The sequence below is a fragment of the Sapajus apella genome, unplaced genomic scaffold, assembly GCF_009761245.1.
Source record: "Sapajus apella isolate SASKATOON/1434 unplaced genomic scaffold, GSC_monkey_1.0 scaffold96, whole genome shotgun sequence".
NCBI classification, from domain to species: Eukaryota; Metazoa; Chordata; class Mammalia; order Primates; family Cebidae; genus Sapajus; species Sapajus apella.
In genome coordinates this window covers 1,314,903-1,332,974 of record NW_022437036.1, presented here as the reverse complement: position 1 = coordinate 1,332,974, position 18,072 = coordinate 1,314,903, and the positions used below count along the sequence as shown (strand labels likewise).

Sequence of the window (18,072 nt, the reverse complement as noted above, 5' to 3'; positions counted from 1 at the left end):
AAGGGCCTCAAGCAGGGGAGCAGACAGCCTGACAGTGGACAGGGTGCACCACATGATGGGGCAGGGATCCAACTAGTGGGACAAAGGAATGAAGCGCCTGGGGAATGGGGGACCTTGTGAGGGCCCCAGGACAGCAGGCTGTCTCAGCTCCAAGGGCAAGTGCCTGGGAGCTACCTCGGGTGATCAAGTAAACAAGGCACCTGAGATGCCTCCCCGAGGGAAAGGCTTTTCCAGCGAACCCTGCAGCAGCAAGCCTCTGAAGCTCCCAGAGGCCTAAACAGGGGAATGTGACAGATGCTACCAGAAGCGCTTGTTTAACTCAGGATTAAAAATAAAAGAGCTCCTTTGCCATCATCTTATTGAGGTAAGTCTGACAGCTCAGGAAAGAGCCCAGACTCTACAAATAAGGCCTGATTCAACAGCCTGCCCCAGCTTGGCCCTGCCAGCCTTGGCCACGTTGGCAGAGGGTGCCAGCCCTCCCCAGCGGCCTCAGGGCTGCAAGTCTTCAGAGCTTCCAAGATAAGTAAAATTCCTTAAATTTTACAAAACTTGCACCAGTACTACATGAATCTAAAAAGGTGTTACTGTTCACAGATACCCATCCCAACTTTGAGGATTTTCATGTGTTCTTTCCTAACCATTTTAACGGTGATTAAGTAAAGGCGAATCCTGTATTTTCATCTTAGAGTCTTTCTAGCCTCACGGCCCCTGCCTAACCCTTGCCAGATGTGGACCAGGTTGCCTGGCAACACTGCCAGGCCCCGCCTCGCTCACCCACAACCACACCCCAAAACACTCCTGTGGGTGCTGGATCTTAAAATGCACATTAAAGCAATGGCAATGTTTAACAGGATAGGAACAAAGGTGTCAGATAGTTTTTGTGTCTAGGAAACTCTTTTAATTCTGCATGTACTGTTTTCTCAGATTGTTTATATGCCCAAGGAGTCACTACCTTAGAGATTAAAAATCATTTTTAATGATTCAGTTTAACTTGTCAGACTTAGCCAACAAGGTTTGCAGCATCTAACCCACAGGGCTGCTTGCTGTAGGTTAGGCAGGTCAAGTAGCGGAGACCCCTTTTCTTGGGGTAAGCAACAAGGGGGTGGGAATGGAATGAACAGGTACAGCAGGGCACACAGGGAGGCACTGACACCAGCCAGGCACCAGGAACCAAACTCTGGTCTCTAGAGGCAGCAAACAGACACCTGCCAGGAGGCCAACTATTATGATTCAAACTGAAACCTTAAACCAGTTCAGTGGGTGCACCAGAAACTGCGGAGTGTTTTAGTTTCACATTTAAAGAACTCAAAAGCTGGCTTAAGGCATTTCCAGGAACCTTAACAAAATGCCTTGGAAGTACCACACAGGACACCTGTGTGCTGTGACCTGAAAGAGATCTTTAGTGATGTTTAACACTGACCTTGTTTTGAGCTGGGGTTGTGTGCTAACTTCAAAAACACCAACTCCACGTCTCCAGATCTAAGTGTGAGAATGAGACGGCCACAGCCACGCTCAGGATTTCTGCTTGCGTACCTGGAGTCTTGTCTCCCTCACTTAGGAAAAACCCAAGCTGCGAGGTGACTTTTAGGGCATCCCAATACATTGAACTAAAACCACCCATTACCCAGGAGTGGGACAGCAGATGAACATAATTTATTTCAAAAGCAGGAGATGGCTTTCACTAACCATTGCTATTTTAAAAAATTAACTGCTCCCTAGTTTCTGAGGGGAAGCTTTGTCATCCCTCATCTGTGCTTCAAAGAGCAGGGAACTGGGCAGCGTCAGGAGAGTGAATGGCAGCCGTGCCGTGCAATACAAAGCCAGCCCCACGCCTGCTCTGAAGGGAAAAGCTCCATCCAGCAACTGCTCTGGGGGCCGGCACACACCCATTCCACTCCAGGTGGACGGCATGGCAGGTGCTCAACTCGGGTCAGCTGCTGCTGAAATGGTGGCAGAAACTCACTTTTTAGTAGAGTTCAAATTGAATTTGCAAGTTCATCCAAAGTCACTTTGAACTATTGTTGTGTATGACTTTAGAGAAAGGCAAGCAGTAACTATAACCCCCCTGGGAAAAAACCCACTGCAGAAAACAACACTGCCTGTCAGGGTACAAGCCTCCCCTTCATGCTGCTGGGTTCTCTGGGGGCAGCAGTGGTGGTGACCTGGTCACCCCACAGAGCACTGATGCCCAAGTTCCATGTCTTTCCTGCCTCTCCCAGCACCTCTCTGCCCCTTGGCTGCAGCGGTCTCCTTTAGCTTCCACATTCTGGGGGCCTGCCCAGGCCACTGCGCCAGATGAAGCTGTTGCTGCCGGGCGTGGGTTCCAGCCAACTGTAGAACGAAGCAGGTCGTCGTCGTGCACATGGATCAGCGGCACCCTCTAATTGGCCAATTTCCCCCAAAGCAGGAGTAAGGCAGGCTTAGGTGCTACAGCGCCGCTGGCCACTGGGTGGCACCAGGACATGAGCAGACACCGGGAGGACAAAATCAGGCCCCCACTGGAGGATGGTGCTCCTCCGCTCCCTGTGTAGAACCCGTGCAATTGCCCCAGTGGAAGTTTTTGCAGGACGGGGATTAAAATATGGGGCAAGAGACCAAGTCTGCAGAGTTCTGGCCTGTCCAGAGGCCCACGTCTAGGGACCTTATTTGCTGGACGGCTCCTCACAGGGAAAGGAATTGGTTATAAAAACAACTTAAAAAAACACCACCACTTGCCCTTGCATAGGCATTGACAATGAACTGGCCTGCCCTGTCCTGGTATGGCTGGCTGGTCCAGGATTGCTGCAGCAGCAGACCCCACTGTGTCCTGAATCCTACCTGTCACTGCCAGCTACAGCTCTAAGGGCCGTTTCTATGCCGTGCACCTGGAAATAGACTCGAGACACAGTGAGGGATCTGTGGAAGGAAATTCTGTTCACTGTGACCTATCTCCAGCCCTCAGTGAGGCATGTGTACAACGCAGTTTCCCACTTTACCCGTTTCCTCACCATCAAGATTTCCCCTAGTGTGAATGATCAAGGTGACAGCAGCAAGAGAAAACATACTGCCTTTGCTCCTCTCAACATGCTGAAATGTGTTCAAATAAATTAGCCTTAGTAAGTACAGTAAGTTACTGGTTTGCTTCCATGTTGGGGGAAACCATGGTTAATTCCCAAATAAGCAGGCACAGACCACCTCCCAGGTGCTCCTCAGAGATCATCACTGCGGCCGGGATGCCCTCACAGGGTCCACAGCCAGGCTGCCATGTTTTGGAATACTCAAACGCTTTCCTTGGTTAGTTTTCTTACCAATACCTACTGTACGAGTGCCTTCCATCTTACTGAAAAGGTGTGCGATTCTCCTTAAGAAACTTGAAAAAAAGTAATTTGTCTACACCTGGAGGCAAATTACCCTTCCTTGGTTTACTGGCCTCACGTAGCATTTTAACAATTAAAACCTGATTCATGTTGGGATGAGTCTATACAAAGAACTGGCCGACTTCAACGAGAACCACAACAATAAAACATGCTGAGGGCCACGTGGAGAGACGGACGTTCCACTCAACTGCAATTTCAGTCATGCCCAGCTGCGCATGGTGTGCCTGGCTGCGAAATCCATTTGGGAGCAGAGCCGCTGCTCTTCTGAGATCTCCCACACCAGTAATTTAATCTTGATCATCTAAACTGTGCACTACTGAAACCAATATGATGTTAGGGGCATGTTAAATTAGCCCATGACCCTCCCTTGAAATCCCTCCAGTCCCAAAGGGCCACGTTAAGTATGAAAGCCCCCAGCTGACAGCACTGTGAGAGGCACGGCTGAGGAGTATGCAGTCAGTTACCTGACATTCTTCTTGCCGAACTCTTCCAGGTTTGCGGCAAATCAAAGTTGCCACAACCTTCATTTAATAAGTAGCAATAATTCTTGTCCATCTTCTAAGTTACTTCTCTAAATTTTAGAAGCTAAGAACATAACTATGTGTATGTTGATGCATTAATAAGAAAAAAAACCCTCAGGATTATTTTACAAGTTTATACAAATCTACCTTAAACTTCTGTACCACAGTGGAGGAACTGTAGCAGGCATCTTCAGAGGTGACCTCTGCACTTGTGACACCGATGCCAGAGGGGCTTTCCTGAGTATTAATCTTTAACTATTACAGCAGATCCATAGCTTCAAAAGGTTCTATGAAGGTGACTGAAGAGGTGGTGAATTCGGTGGGACCGATCCTGCTGGAAACTTCGATCCCTGCGCCCCGCCTCCCCGCAAGTGGCGGAAGCATAGCACAAAGTGGGCAGTCGAGGGACGGATGGAGGGCACCACAGGAAGGAGCTGGCTTGGGGCTTCACCACGCAGGCTCAGGGTTATGGAGATGTGGAACCTTTCCCTCATGTCCCTTTCTCAATGGCACGCTTTTTTAAGTTAATAAAAAGTAAAACACTTAAAAATGCCAAAAGAATGTCATTATTGACAACCAAGAAACGTCCAGTTATGTGGGTACATAAAAGCAGCTATCAAGCTATACCCTTTTTGTACAAATTCTGACTTTCCCTCTAAGTGGGAGGACGACATTGGTGGAGATGCGGAGTCTCGTGACTCCCAGCCTCATTTTACTGCCGCTGACAACTCTGGAAGGGACACATCAAAAGAGCTCAAGCGACCGCTGACAGAAGCCACCTCCTCTCCCGGCTTTAAATTCCTGCAAAACACTCTTAGGTTCTAGAGCCCAGCCGCCCCACCCATGTATTTTTTATTATTGAAAACTGAAACTGGATCCTCTGAGGATTTCAGTGAAACGTGCTTCTGGAGCCCACATCATGAGTTCTCCTTGTGAACGGTGTTCTCCGTCCCTCTCATGCCACCAGGGCCTTCTCTGTGGCAGCACGTGGGAACAAGAGGCAGTGCTTCCACCTGGCGCCATGCTTAACACAGCGTCTGGATCTGGGTTTACAAACTGGCAAGGTTTTCCACTTTAATTCCAACGGCTAGATGAACTGTAGAATCTGCTTTCCAGTCAAAATCTGTTCAGATCCTCAGTGTTTAAGTCACTTTATGAGCCATTTAGGGAGTCCAAAACACTGGGAACTGCACCTATAAATGCCAGAATTCCACTGCAAAAGTCTAGTCAGTCAGGTATACCTAAGAAACAAGTTTCCAACTGACTTCATGCCTGGACAATAATGAGAGGTGAACTAACAGTGGGAATAAAGAGAAAAAAGGAAGAACAATATAAAAACACAAACCTCATGATCCTCGAGAGAAGTATGTGCCAAATGTTTCCGTAAGCTAAAGAAATTGTATACATAATTTTTAAAAACAAATGGGAGGAATAGGTGAGGCTGTGAAGCACCTACTGACACCTCACCAGTGGCAGAGCATCTGTGCGCAGGACGCTCCAGGGCAACCGAGTGCCACAGGAAGGACAGGAAGGGGCCAGGTGCACCCTGGGGAGCAGCAGTGGCAGCTCTACCCCGTGGGTCTTCTGATGGCAGGCATGGTGAGGCAAGCGTGCAGCGACTCACAGGACAGACCCACACCAGCCTCACTTCCAATCTCACTCCCTATAGGGAAGGAGGGCTCCATGGCCAGCCAGGGAGGCAGAGTGTGGGCCTCAAAGACATACAGCAGTGACAGGCTGTTGAGCCCGCGAAAGTGGAGAGATGTTTAGTGGGGAGGCAGAGACATGGTAGCTGCTCCTACCAACGCCCCTTAACTCTGCTCCCATCAACCACTTTTTGGGAAGATACCTTTCTGGGAAAACAAAACAGAAGCTACCAGCTCAAAAGTGCGTCCCCCATTCACGTCCTGTATAAATTCTGGAAACCTACCAATTTTAACTTGAGGTGATGTGCTGGGAAGGCTAACAGGCATTAACTTCCCCCACTTCCTGCCCCTGGGGCAAATCAGCTTCCAGAGCAACTGATGTGTAGCAAAGAAGGGAACAGGGAGAGCAGGTCAGAGGACCCAGCTACGGGCAAAGCTCCAGCCTCCTTGTCGAACTTGCCCGGCTCACAGTGAAGGAGGCAGGCAGGAAGCAATAACCCAGGGATGAGCCCCTCATTTCCCCATCTTCCCACCAATGCTCCCTCCCCGAAATGTACAGCAATGTACATTGGCTTCTGCAACTCCACGTGTGGAGTTTCCCCGGCAGCTTTTCAATTCTGGTTGACACAGATGGAAATTAACCAAACTGAAATTATCACCCTCTTATGTGAACTGAGGTTATTAACCCCAGTTTTTCTTTTCTTGATTGTTATGTGCCTATAACCAACGCAGGGCTAAATTTCAGCACAGCATGAAAAACCCCTCCCTCTGCATTCACAAGGTGGGTGACACTTACTTTAAGTCCATTAGCTCTGTAGAATTGCTCTACTGGAGAGGTACTAGAGTCTGATGAACACTGGAGACATTATTTGCTAGCATAAAATTCTCAGCTCAAAACAACGTAAGGCGTCTCAAGGTTCATGAAAATTACATGGTTCAATTTATCTGCAGCTCAATTTCTTAGGTATAGGCTGTTTACATGATCAAAATGAATGACCTAATTTTCTTTTACTACACTACTCAAACTCAAGAACTGCATATTTTTGGCCAGGCACAGTGGGGCTCATGTCTGCAATTCCAGCACTTTGGGAGGCCAAGGCGGGTGGATCACATGAGGCCAGGAGTTCGAGACCAGCCTGGCCAACATGGTGAAACCCTGTCTCCACTACAAATACAAAACTTAGCCAGGAATGGTGGCAAGGGGCCTGAAATCCCAGCTACTTGGGAGGCTGAGGCAGGAGAATCGTTTGAACCTGGAGGTGGAGGTTGCAGTGAGCCGAGATCATGCCACTGCGCTCCAGCCTAGGCAACAAAGTAAGACTGTCTCAAAAACAAAAACAAAAAAAAACCATATATTTTGTAAACCACACCAGATCTAGTACAGCACAGATGTGTCTGCTGCAGTAAGCACCTCCCCCGTAGGGAATCTGCCACAGGTCTGATCACAGGGAAAATGCAGCACTCCTTCATCATCTTTGAATTGATGGCTATTTAACCTTTCGGTGCTTTCTGAAAAAAGCACAAAATGCACAATAGACAGAAGGTATTAAACACTAAATTGAAAACCGTTTTATAGCAGAAAACTGAGAAACAAGGAAACATTCATGTTGCATCACAGAATCCGAGGTTTCAAAGATGTCTGAAATATCTTCATTTCATAACTTTGAAACTTGGAGCAGGGTATGCTCGTAACAGTCTAAACATTCAAGAGAGGAAGGTAGGAAAGCCAGTCGCATGTAGAATACCAAGTCCAAGCCACGCGTCCTGAGGTCAGGACGGTGTTCTAGGTGTGAACTCACTTACCGTGAGGACTACGAAGCAGGAGCGCGTGGCCTTCAGAGTTCGAATGTGTGTTTATGCGGGTGTGTAGCATGTAAATCGGACATTAAAAAAAAAATCCCCCATCTGCCTAGTCAAAAATAAACGTAACATCTGAAAATCATAGGTAAGTTGAGCATCAGACGCGACACTAACTTGCAGATTCCCACAACATAAAGAAGTGATGCTTTCATGTGCTGAACGTGGATAATGTGGAAACTGCAGTGTACACCGGGCTGTCATCAAACAGCTGAGGTGGGGACAGATGAACGCTGAGTGCCCGGCAGTGTGGCTATGCAATCAGACTTGGATGAAGACAATACAAATACTTACCAGAGCCTGACAGTGAAAACAGAGATCAAACAATCAATCATTAAGGTGAAATGTTCACCAGTGGGGTTTGTACAGCTTTGGTAAACAGTGACAGGAAGTCTCAACAGACCAGGGTGGACACAGGGCAGCAGAAGGCATCCTGGACCTGGGCTCTGCTTCCCGCTGATGGTGCAGCCGGTGTCTGTGATCAGCTTAACACACAGCTGCAACTCCCAGGCCTGGGCAGGCCCAGGGGATGGCTATCCAGAAAGAACGGGAGGGGTCCAGGAGGCCAACCCCTAGGTGATACATACATTTATACAACAGTGATGGCGAGGGAGCGGCAGTCTTTTCTGGCTTGACTGCATTGTAATTGTGATCGCTCGCCCACGACGGCGTGCTGCTTTCACAAGCTGCTTCTTTCCCAAGTGCCTCGCTCCGAGCGGGGGCCACCACTGCCTTCTTCACGGTGCTCTCTTTTTTTTCTGGAGCTGGTCGCTTGTGCACAGAAGAGATTTTAATGCCTGCCTGGATAATCATTAAAACCCCAAATCATTAAGAAGGTAAGAAATGACACCTGCACTTCATTTCACTGAGTGATGAAGGTAGGGACCCAGTGTCTTCTTGGGGCCATCAAGCCCCTGCACCCACCCTGCGCCTGCCTGGCAGCAGCTCAACACACTTGTGGATGGACCCAGGGGGCCCACAGGGCCCCTCTGCAAAACTGAGGACTTCAACCACCTGAGCTGCACGAGGGGCACCTGGCACGGAGTCACCTGCGACCCTGAGTAAGTGCCAGATTGCTAAGATGACAGGAGCAGCGGCCACTGGAGGGTGGCAAACCAGGCCATACGAGAGGAACGGCCTGTGCCCAATGCCAAGGGTTCAAAGGGACCAGCCTTAAAAACTAAGTCATCCAAAGGGTAATCATTTGAAAACAATCAAGACAACTCCCCAAACAGTGCTAGTTATCCTTTGCTGGTCACAAACATAACAGGGGCAGTGACAAGCCACGGCCACCTGAGACCCGGAAGGGGCCTTGAAGTCTAAGACAAGAGGTGATGATTTCTAAGCACCCTGGATTCTTTCCAAGTCCCATGGAGTACAAACATGAGACAATTCTGAGCTGGGTCTTCAATAACGCACACAGCCCTGCCCAGAACCCACCTCCCACTCCTGCCGGCCTGAGTCTACGTTTTACAAACTCCATCGGGTGGTTACAAACTCTTCTTACAAGACAGCAGGGTTTGTCCTCAAGTCTTACGCCCCGTGCAGTGCCCTTGTCAGCATCTGCTTTACTGCACTTACATTAATGAGCCCCTCAGCTAACAGGCAGAGAAGGGAAAACTGGTGGGAAGGCGACGTCACTTGTGCTCCACCCACACCTGCCACCCCCACGTTCTAGAAACCAGAGGGTCTGAGACAAATCCTCCTGCACGCCTGTGCGTCCACTGCTTGTATGGCTGGTCTTGGTCAACTTACCTGAACGCTACATTTCAGGAGACTGGGCTTTTCTGCCTTCATCTTCATCTTTTCTTTAGGTTTCGGCTTCTGATCTTTACCTGAGCTAAGGAACTTCATTGTGGCCGCGGCGTGTTTGAGGATACAGTCATTACTGCAGTACACAGAGTCTGGCTGTGCCACGTGACAGCACCCGGGGCCGATACATTTCGAGGCACCAGGCGCCTCTATCACCTGCAGAATAGAACAGATGACTTCAAATAATGTACTTGCCAATTTTTAGCAGTTAAGTGTTTTGTAAAATCACCATTTATAGTAGCATGGCCACCGTTTTAAAATAAGATACTAACAGTATTTTTTATATGAACAAACATTTATTTTGTGTATTCCAGCTATGAGAATCCCCTTGCACCAGGTAAGCGTTCACGTTGTCACTGCCCTTCATGCCCTGCGGCCGCCGCCCCACACTGGACCCATGGGACCTCACATCCACAATGAGGCCCCACTAGAGGACACACATGCATCTTGCACATGTAATTAAGGCCCTAACTGGGATGAAAAACATTAGCTGGGCATGGTGGCACGTGCCTGTAATCCCAGCTACTCAGGAGGCTGAGGCAGGAGAATTGCCTGAACCCAGGAGACGGAGGTTGCGGTGAGCCGAGATTGCGCCATTGCACTCCAGCCTGGGTAACAAGAGTGAAACTCCATCCAAAAAAAAAAAAAAAGAAGAAGAAGGACTGGGTCTTCTTGAAGAGAGAAGACTTCCTAGACTTCCTAGGTGGTCTTGAGGTAAGCTGCCCTGTTTTGAGAGGGTTTCCTGTGGCAAGGATCCGAGGGCAAGGCTTCCCAGTAAAACACAGGATGCCAATGCAATCTGAATGTCTGATAAACAATGAACACTTTTTTCGCATAAGTATGCCCCCCAGATTGCACGAGACGCACGCCCCCCAGATTGCATGAGACACACCTTTTTTTTTTTTGTCTGAGACAGGTCTTGCTCTGTTGCCCAGGCCAGCGGGCAGTGGCACAAGCATAGCTCACTGCAGCCTTGATGTCCTGGGTTCAAGTGATCCTCCCACCTCAGCCTCCCTAGTAACTGGGAGTACAGGCACGTACCATCACACCTAGCTAATTACTTTTTGTAGAGATGGAGGGTTCATTATGTTGCCCAGGCTGGTCTTGAACTCTTGGCCTCAAGTGATCCTCCCGCCTTGCCTTCTCAAAGTGCTGGGATTACAGGTGTGAGCCACAGCACCCAGCCGAACACACTTATACAGTAAAAAAAAGTGTGACAGTTTCTGGAAGGGAATCCCCCGCCAAGCCTCTCTTGAGACCACAGCCCCGGCTGCACGGTGACTATAGTCTTGTGAGGCCCGAGCAGCAGGCCCAGGCTTCCCACGGAAATGGAGGCATAAACGTGTGCTCCTTCCAGCCAGGACTGTGGTAACTCATCGTGCAGCCAGAGGAAACTCATGCGCCGCAAGCAGTGCGGCTGCCATTTACGAAGTCTGTCTCAGCGATCAGGCCGGCACACACAAACACGCACCTCACACATAATTAAGCAAAACTTCATTTCTCAAATTAAATAATCGGTTTTCCTCCCCAGAATTTAAGTTTTACTTAGAATACAATTTAGGTTTGTGTAGGGTTATGTCAAGCACATTGATAATAAAAAACTGCCAGGCATGGTGGTGCGTGCTTGCAGTCCCAGCTACTCGGGAGGCTCACTCAAGCCCAGGAGATGGAGGCTGTGGTGAGCCAAGACTGCGCCACTGAACTCCAGCCTGGGCAACAAAGCAAAGCCCCAACTGCAAAAAAAAAACCAAAGTAAATGAATTTTAAAAATAAAGACACAAAATTGATGACTATATTCTCATTAATTCACATTTCCATTAATCTCTGAATGGCTAAATGTGGTCCTGGCCGTGGACCATGTGGAGCGCGTGCCTGCAGCCCCTCAAAGTCTCCCGGGCACGTCCCCATGTGCACGGCCCAGCTGTCAAACATCCTCATGCTGCAGGTAACACAGTGCAAAACACAGTGCAAGAGTGCAAGGCAGAGATGCTTCTAGACACAGCAATCTCCAATACCTGCCAGAGGGCAGGCAGCTTCTAGACACAGGGTGAGGGCAGGCCTGGGACCCAGGAAGGTGCAGAGTGAAAACACACCAAGTCACATACACCCCGTGGGGACTGGAATGGAGACTCCAAACAGGAGACAGCAGCAGAAACCAACAGCATGTGGGAAATGTGATAAAAATCAGGGGGAGGGGACAATTAGGTCAACGCAACTGCAAGACAGAGAAACCACACTGTCAACACAAGCACCCCAAGGAACCAGCAGCAGAACCACGAGGCAGCTGGAGACTGCAGGTGACACAGGAGCACCGCCACTCCCGGCGCTCAAAGAATTCCGCTAGTAAGCACAGAACATGTGAGCAACGTCCAAATCCTCAAAGATGGGCTCATTTTCAAAATTAAGTCATGAACAGTAGAGGAGGCAGGCAGGGTACGCATAAAAATAGAAAGGCCTCACCCCGATGGAGTAAGGCAGGAACCTGGGAGAGGCACAGCCCCGCAAGGGCGCAGTGCCATCCTGGGAGGAATTCCCATCAAGAGCAAGACTAAAACCCGTGAGGCCAACCCCTGAATGCTTGTCTCAGTGGACAGACACTTACAGGCTGGAAGATCTTGAGTTTCTTCTTGCCGCTTGGATTTGCAGCTTTCTCAATTCTACCCTTTATCCCCTGGTCTTCGCCACACTTTTGCTCTATCGTTCCTATACTTGTACAATCTGTGCCATCAGCATCTCCAGGTCTGAATTTAGTTTCCTGCTGATCTGTGGTTTCTGAATTCGTCTCATCCTGTACTTGCAGAATGGTGCAGTTTGGGCAGATATAATCTTCCCCATTCCTTTCCAAGAGCCTGCCTCGAGCCTCAGAAATGCCCACACAATCGCCATGAAACCATTCTTCACATCGGTCACAGCAGATCATAAACCTGAAATGATAAAATAACGGTATTAGCAACAGGGAGTGAGTGACAAGCACTGACTTTTCAACACATTAGTAAGTCGACTGGTTTTATCATTATGAAGAAATGCAACTATACAGAAAAGTAGAGAATAAGAATGTCCACATTCCTTTCCCTTGATTTTAACATTCAACCAAACTTGCTTCCCCTTTTTTAAAGAAAGGGGCATTTTAGGAGTGAACTGTAGGGCATTCCACTACAGATACCTCAGCATGACTGCGATTACAATGCCTTTAACCCAGCAGCAAGCCAACAGGCTGCCCTGCACCACCTGACGCCCAGTCCTGGCAGAGGCTGAGCTGCCCCAACGTCTGTACTAGGCCAGCTGCAGTCTTCACAGAGCCCTCTGCCAAGTCTCCCAAGGAGCAATCTAAAGATGCGGTCTCAGACAGACAGACCCCCCGAGTGACAGACCCATTCTCCTCTGTGCTGTCTACACAGAGCCACTGGCTGGATGTGGCTCATGTGACTGGGGTGGGGAGCTATTCTTTCCTCACTTGACTGGAAACAGCCATGGTGGCTGGTGGCTACCAGAGGGGAGAGGTGGCTCTAGGCAGTCCTTAGCCACTCTACGTGTTTCTTTTTTGACAATGACTTGTTCGTGTTTTCCAACTTAACAAATTATTCATCCGGCCCAGCTTTGTAACCCTTTAAAATGAAAACAAATGGAAAATTGTTTTTGTCCCTGGGATTCCTGTGGCCGCTGAGGTAGAGTGCCCACACATGACCCACCTGTTGTTGTGGGGCTGGCGGCAAATGCAATACAGGGCGTTGGGGTCATAGCCCTCACATTCCGGCTTCGGTCTGCCCGTGTCCGCAGGCTCCTCATCTTTGATGCCCTGAGCCGCCTTTCCCTCCAACTTAGTCTCTCTGTCGTCTTTCCCAGCCTGGGACACAACCCCCTCCTCGTTCTCAGGTTCCTGCTTACTGGGCAGGACGTCCTCCACAGCATCACCGGCCTCAGGGCCCACAGTCGCGGCGGGGCCCTCCTCCCGACGCTTCTTCCGCAGGCGACTCTGGACCCCTTTCAGGGGCCTCTCGGTGGGCTCCTGTTCCCGCTTCCTGCGAAGGCGATTCTGAAGTTCTTTCAAGGTCAGGCCATCGCTGTCACTATCGGAGGTGTCATCCTCGTCATCCCCTCCTTTCGCCTTTTCAGAAGAGGCCTTGTCTGTCACAGCTGTGGAAGCCGACTGGGAGCCGCTTCTGATCTCAGAAGCGCTTTCCACGCTGCCCTCAGAGGCAGTCTCGGCATCTGTGGCGGGACAGGACGTGGGCTCACCAGAATCCTCCAGGGAGACAGGTGTGTTCCTCCTGCCGCGGCGCCGCGCAATCGTCAGGAACTGCTCCACGCGCTCGGTGCGCTTCGGCTGCCTCCCACTGCGGCGCAGGGACAGGCCCAGCTGCTGCTGCGGGGGCGGCGGCTCCAGTGGGTCAGCCTCCGCATCCCCTGCTCCCTCTCGCTTGGCGATAGTGGTCCTTCGAAAGCCCCATGTTTTCCTGAACTCTTTGCTGGTGGGTTTAATGGCCTTAGGTGCCTCCTCGTTGCTTGGGTCACCTTTGTCATCCATACCTAGCAGAAAAGCATATGCACATGGTAACCAACCGACCACGGAGCAAAGGACGACACAGCCACCAATCACGCGCAGCACAGACCACCTCCCTAAATGCCCCTTTATAAACAACATGCTTCCTATGGACAGTGGACCTCCACACAAAGCAAGCCCTTCTGACCATGTTTCCTCATGTGTGCTACATGATTTTAATATACTTCAACAACTAACGTTTAGACAAAAATACAGCGAACGAATCAAACGTACAATTTCTTCATCTAACTGCTTAGGCCAAGGCTTCACGAGACAGGTAGTAGCGACAAATCTAAAATAATGAACAGCACAGTGGTGAAGTGGTATAAGGACGTCCCAGCTCAGGGGCAGCACAAGCTCCCCAGCACTTCCGCAGGCAGATGGGCTACTGACCACAAGCGCAGTGAACGAGACGCTGTGCCAGGATGGGCACGGCCTGCAAGAGGACCCAAGTCTGTTCTGGACTTTGTAAGAATGGGCTGCGCACTAGCATGCTCGAAAGAGGATATGGAGAAGTTGAGCCCTGACTTTCAGCTCCCCAACCAGGGGCTGGGGCCAGGAAGGGCACCCGGTAACTATCTGGAACCCTCCACACCGGCACTGCTGCCAAGTGAATGACCCTCATGGGCAGCAAGGGAGAGAGCTGCCTGACTCCTGACCTACAGACTGTGTGATAGGAAATAGACCTCGTGTTAGTCCACTGAGCTTTGGAGATATTGTTAGAAAATACAGTCAAGGTGATCATTTTAAGGTATATTTCTTTTCTGTATTCCTTTTCACTTTAATTCTAATACATTGCTAAAGAATCTTATTTGTGGGCTGGGCGTGGTGACTCACGCCTGTAATCCCAGCACTTTGGGAGGCCAAGGAGGGTGATCATCAGCTCAGGAGTTTGAGCGCAGCCTGGCCAACATGGTGAAACCCTATCTCTACTAAACATACAAAACATTAGCTGGGCGTGGTGGTGCGTGCCTGTAATCCCAGCTACTTGGGAGGCTGAGGCAGGAGAATCGCTTGAATCAGGGAGTCAGAGGTTGCAGTGACCTGAGATCGCTCTACTGCACTCCAGCCTGGCGACGGAGCGAGCCTCTGTCTCAAAGAAAAAAAAAAAAAAAATCAGTTTTATTTGTGAAACTTACTCTTGTTGAAATGACATAATCTGAAAAAGACAGTATATACTTTGAGGATTATCTTCCAAGCTGCCCAAGCTTTAGTTACATTTAAATGCTAATGATGACTGATTCTGTGTCATGCTCTGTCTTAGGGGAGGGACTGGGATAAAATGGAAGTCTTACAAAGTATACAAAATGGAAAATTACTTGCAACCTGTGTTGTTCTTTCTGCTTCCCTCTAAATACCGTCACTACTTCTCACTTTCCGGTCCAGCTAAAGATGCTGCCTGGCGGTGGCCTCCGTGCTGTGAACGTGGCCCACACGCTCCCATGTCACCACGCAGAAGCCTTGGAGGTAAGGGCCACACCACTTCTATGGTTACCTCAAGTGACCCCATTGTTAAAGGAAACAGCCAAACCTAATCAGGGTGCCAGGACTGACTCCAAGTCAGAGCGCAAACTCTACAGGCTGCTGTGTGAGGTGGGCACTAGAGACGGGGATAAATAGAAAGGTGGGCTTCCTTCGCCAGCCAGGTGACCCTAGGCAGGACAAAAGGAACTGCCCTCAACCAGGAGACAACGCTGACCTCAAAAGTTGTGGGCAAAGCGGAGAATGCTGCTTATAAATATATATGCTAGAGCAGTTATTAAACCACATCAGTTAAAACTGTTTATTCATTCTCATTGGAAATTTTACATTTATAAAGTTTTTCTGCTTGTGCCAGCCAAAATATTTGCGGCAAATGTGACAGTCACCTTTAAGAGGGTCATCAAGCCCTCATTCTCATGTAACACTTGGAGTTTCTACTAAAGATGTAGTTAGAGGGGCTGGCACCAGGCTTTCCCAGAAAGGCATGAAGTTGTAGTGTCCCCTCTGCCTCTGGGGCCCATGAAACGCCAACGCAGCTGAAAAGGGCTGGGGCCGCCATGCTGGTAGCTTTCTATGGGAAGAACGCTACAAAACTGAGTTCTCATTACAGAGAGAAAAGGCTATTTATATATGACCTATGCAAAACCTCTCAAATATTTAAATCACCTCTAGATTACATCATAGAAATAGCTGCTGTACTATACTGTTTTATACAATTTTTATTAAGCGTTCAATTATTATTTATTGTTTGACCCCCCAAATATTTCGATCTGCAGCTGGCAGAATCCACAAATGCAGAATCTGCTGCTATAGAGACTGGTCATACAAATGGCTGAGTGTATTTCAAATAAACACAAATACTACATTCTATCAGTTTTTTTTTTACAAATGCCACTTTAGAAACAGCAAATGCAGACTTATTACGTTAAAATTTTGTCGCTACTGACTAAAAGTATTGATACCTTACCTGCTCCAACACTGAAAGCTTGCCACTTCCCTGAAATCCTAAATACAAGAAAAAAACCCTGGCAGATGAAAGCTCTTGGCCCAAGCAGACAGCCAGGCTCACGACGCCACTGTCGTCAGCCACTGTTCACAAGTAACAGGCTTCGTATTTTCAACAATTCAGATTATCTAGAGGCTGCTCCCATGGAGTAAGCTCCTAAAAGAAAATAAGAAAACATCTTACATTTTTAACGAAAATTAAGTATCAATAACAACTAAAAGGAGGCACCAAACTTCCCAAGAAACCTATTATTTGAGTTACACTATGTGACCCAGAAAGACAGCTTGGGAGTTGAAAATAAGCATCCTCAAGGACATTTACTCAGGACAGCAGATGCCACCAACACCCTCCGAGAGAAAGGGGCAATGGCAGTGCAGGAAGGAGTGGAGTCCCAGGCTTGCCCCAGGGAGGCAGGCAGAGGCACAGCCAGACCAGGGCAGAGAGGAGTCGCCAGGCATCAGCTTCTCTTCATTTGGAGCTTACGTCTCAGATGGACCCCATTCAAGAAAACCCAATACAAAACAGAGAAGAACAAAAAGTGAAAAGGCTGAACAACAAAAATTATCTAACAATGTAATTATTGAAAATTCTTAATACTGTGGCTGTATTTTAATTAAAAACCCAAGAAAAATTTTAGAAGACTTTTTGACTTACTAAAATCAACAGGATACAGCTCACCGTATTTAAAAAACACTTCCATATCCTCTTTCAAGCAGGCGCATCAGAACACCCAGTGGTCTGGTTTCTAGTCAGGTCCTTTGCCCCAAAGCCCTTTCCCAAGCTGAGCTCCTGCTCTCACCTGGTCCTCAGCCTCAAGACCAACTGCCTTCCCTCTGTGGTTTCCCTGGCAACCCCAGAACAAAGGGACAAGCATTCCAGCTCCCCTCCTTTTAAAGGGACAGTGACAGCTGGGCACAGTGCTTTGCATCTGTGATCCCAGCTGCTTGAGAGGACTACTTGAGCCCAGGAGTTCTACGGGACAAGCCCAGGCAACATGGTGAGACCCTGTCTCTACAGGAAATAAAAGTAAGACAGGGATCACTCAGACTTCAGCACTCCCTCCGATCAGCCAATGCTATCTTCACAGTCACCAGCTCTTCAATGTGGTAAACCTGGCCGCAAAATGACTACTTCAAGAGTTCAGAAACTACTGCTCAGAAAACACTGGAAATAAACTTTGATATTTCACAACACCGAGCATTTAATTTATTTTCCTTTTCAAAGAGTTGGTGTCTTGCTTTGTTGCCCAGTCTGGAATGCAATGGCCCGATCATGGCTCACTACAGTCTCAAACTCCTGGGATCAAGTGATCCTCCTGTCTCAGCCTTACGAGCAACTGCAGCTACAGATGTGCGCCACTACGCACAGCTGATTTTTTAAAACATTTCTTTTAGAGACAGGGCCTCGCTACGTTGTCCAGGCTCATGCTGAACTCTTAGCTTCAATCAATCCTCCTGCCTCAGCCTCCAGAGTTGCTGAGATTACAGGCACGAGCCACTATGCCCAGCAACACCAAACATTTATAAAAGCAAAGAAATTAAGATGTTCTTAGGAATGAAAACCGATTTGCAAAAATTCAATTTATGTTAACCTGCAAAGTAATCATGCTACTAGATTTGAATTCTGAGTAATCAGAAAAATGAAGTTATTTCTGTGAAGCAGAATGCGATGAAGGACACACCTTCAGAAAAGATCAGAGCACTGTGTATTTACAAAACTGACTTTACAATGTCTTCAACACAGAAAATGTACTACATTTTAGTTAGCTTATAAAATAAAAACATAAGAATATCAAGGCCCAAGCAAAAAAACTGTTTTAAGTTTCTAAACAACTTTTTTGTGTGTAGAATTA

General features: G+C 48.5%; 1 protein-coding gene across 8 annotated transcripts in view; it reads right to left on the bottom strand.

Annotated features, from left to right (window-relative positions):
- The window catches only part of DIDO1 (death inducer-obliterator 1), a 59,576-nt gene that overhangs the window by 20,222 nt on the left and 21,282 nt on the right, over nucleotides 1-18,072 (bottom strand). For 4 of the 8 annotated variants that reach the window (XM_032257074.1, XM_032257073.1, XM_032257078.1 and 1 more), the window contains exons 2-6: nucleotides 16,182-16,376; nucleotides 12,882-13,719; nucleotides 11,795-12,116; nucleotides 9,136-9,348; nucleotides 7,968-8,181 (exon numbers count right to left, since the gene is read on the bottom strand). In XM_032257074.1, the coding sequence (XP_032112965.1) occupies nucleotides 7,968-8,181; nucleotides 9,136-9,348; nucleotides 11,795-12,116; nucleotides 12,882-13,717 (1,585 nt within the window). In that variant the 5' untranslated portion in view covers nucleotides 13,718-13,719; nucleotides 16,182-16,376. Of the gene's footprint in view, nucleotides 1-7,077; nucleotides 8,182-9,135; nucleotides 9,349-11,794; nucleotides 12,117-12,881; nucleotides 13,720-16,181; nucleotides 16,377-18,072 lie in introns of those variants that run through there. The other 4 variants (XM_032257081.1, XM_032257079.1, XM_032257077.1 and 1 more) reach the window with 2 other exon arrangements.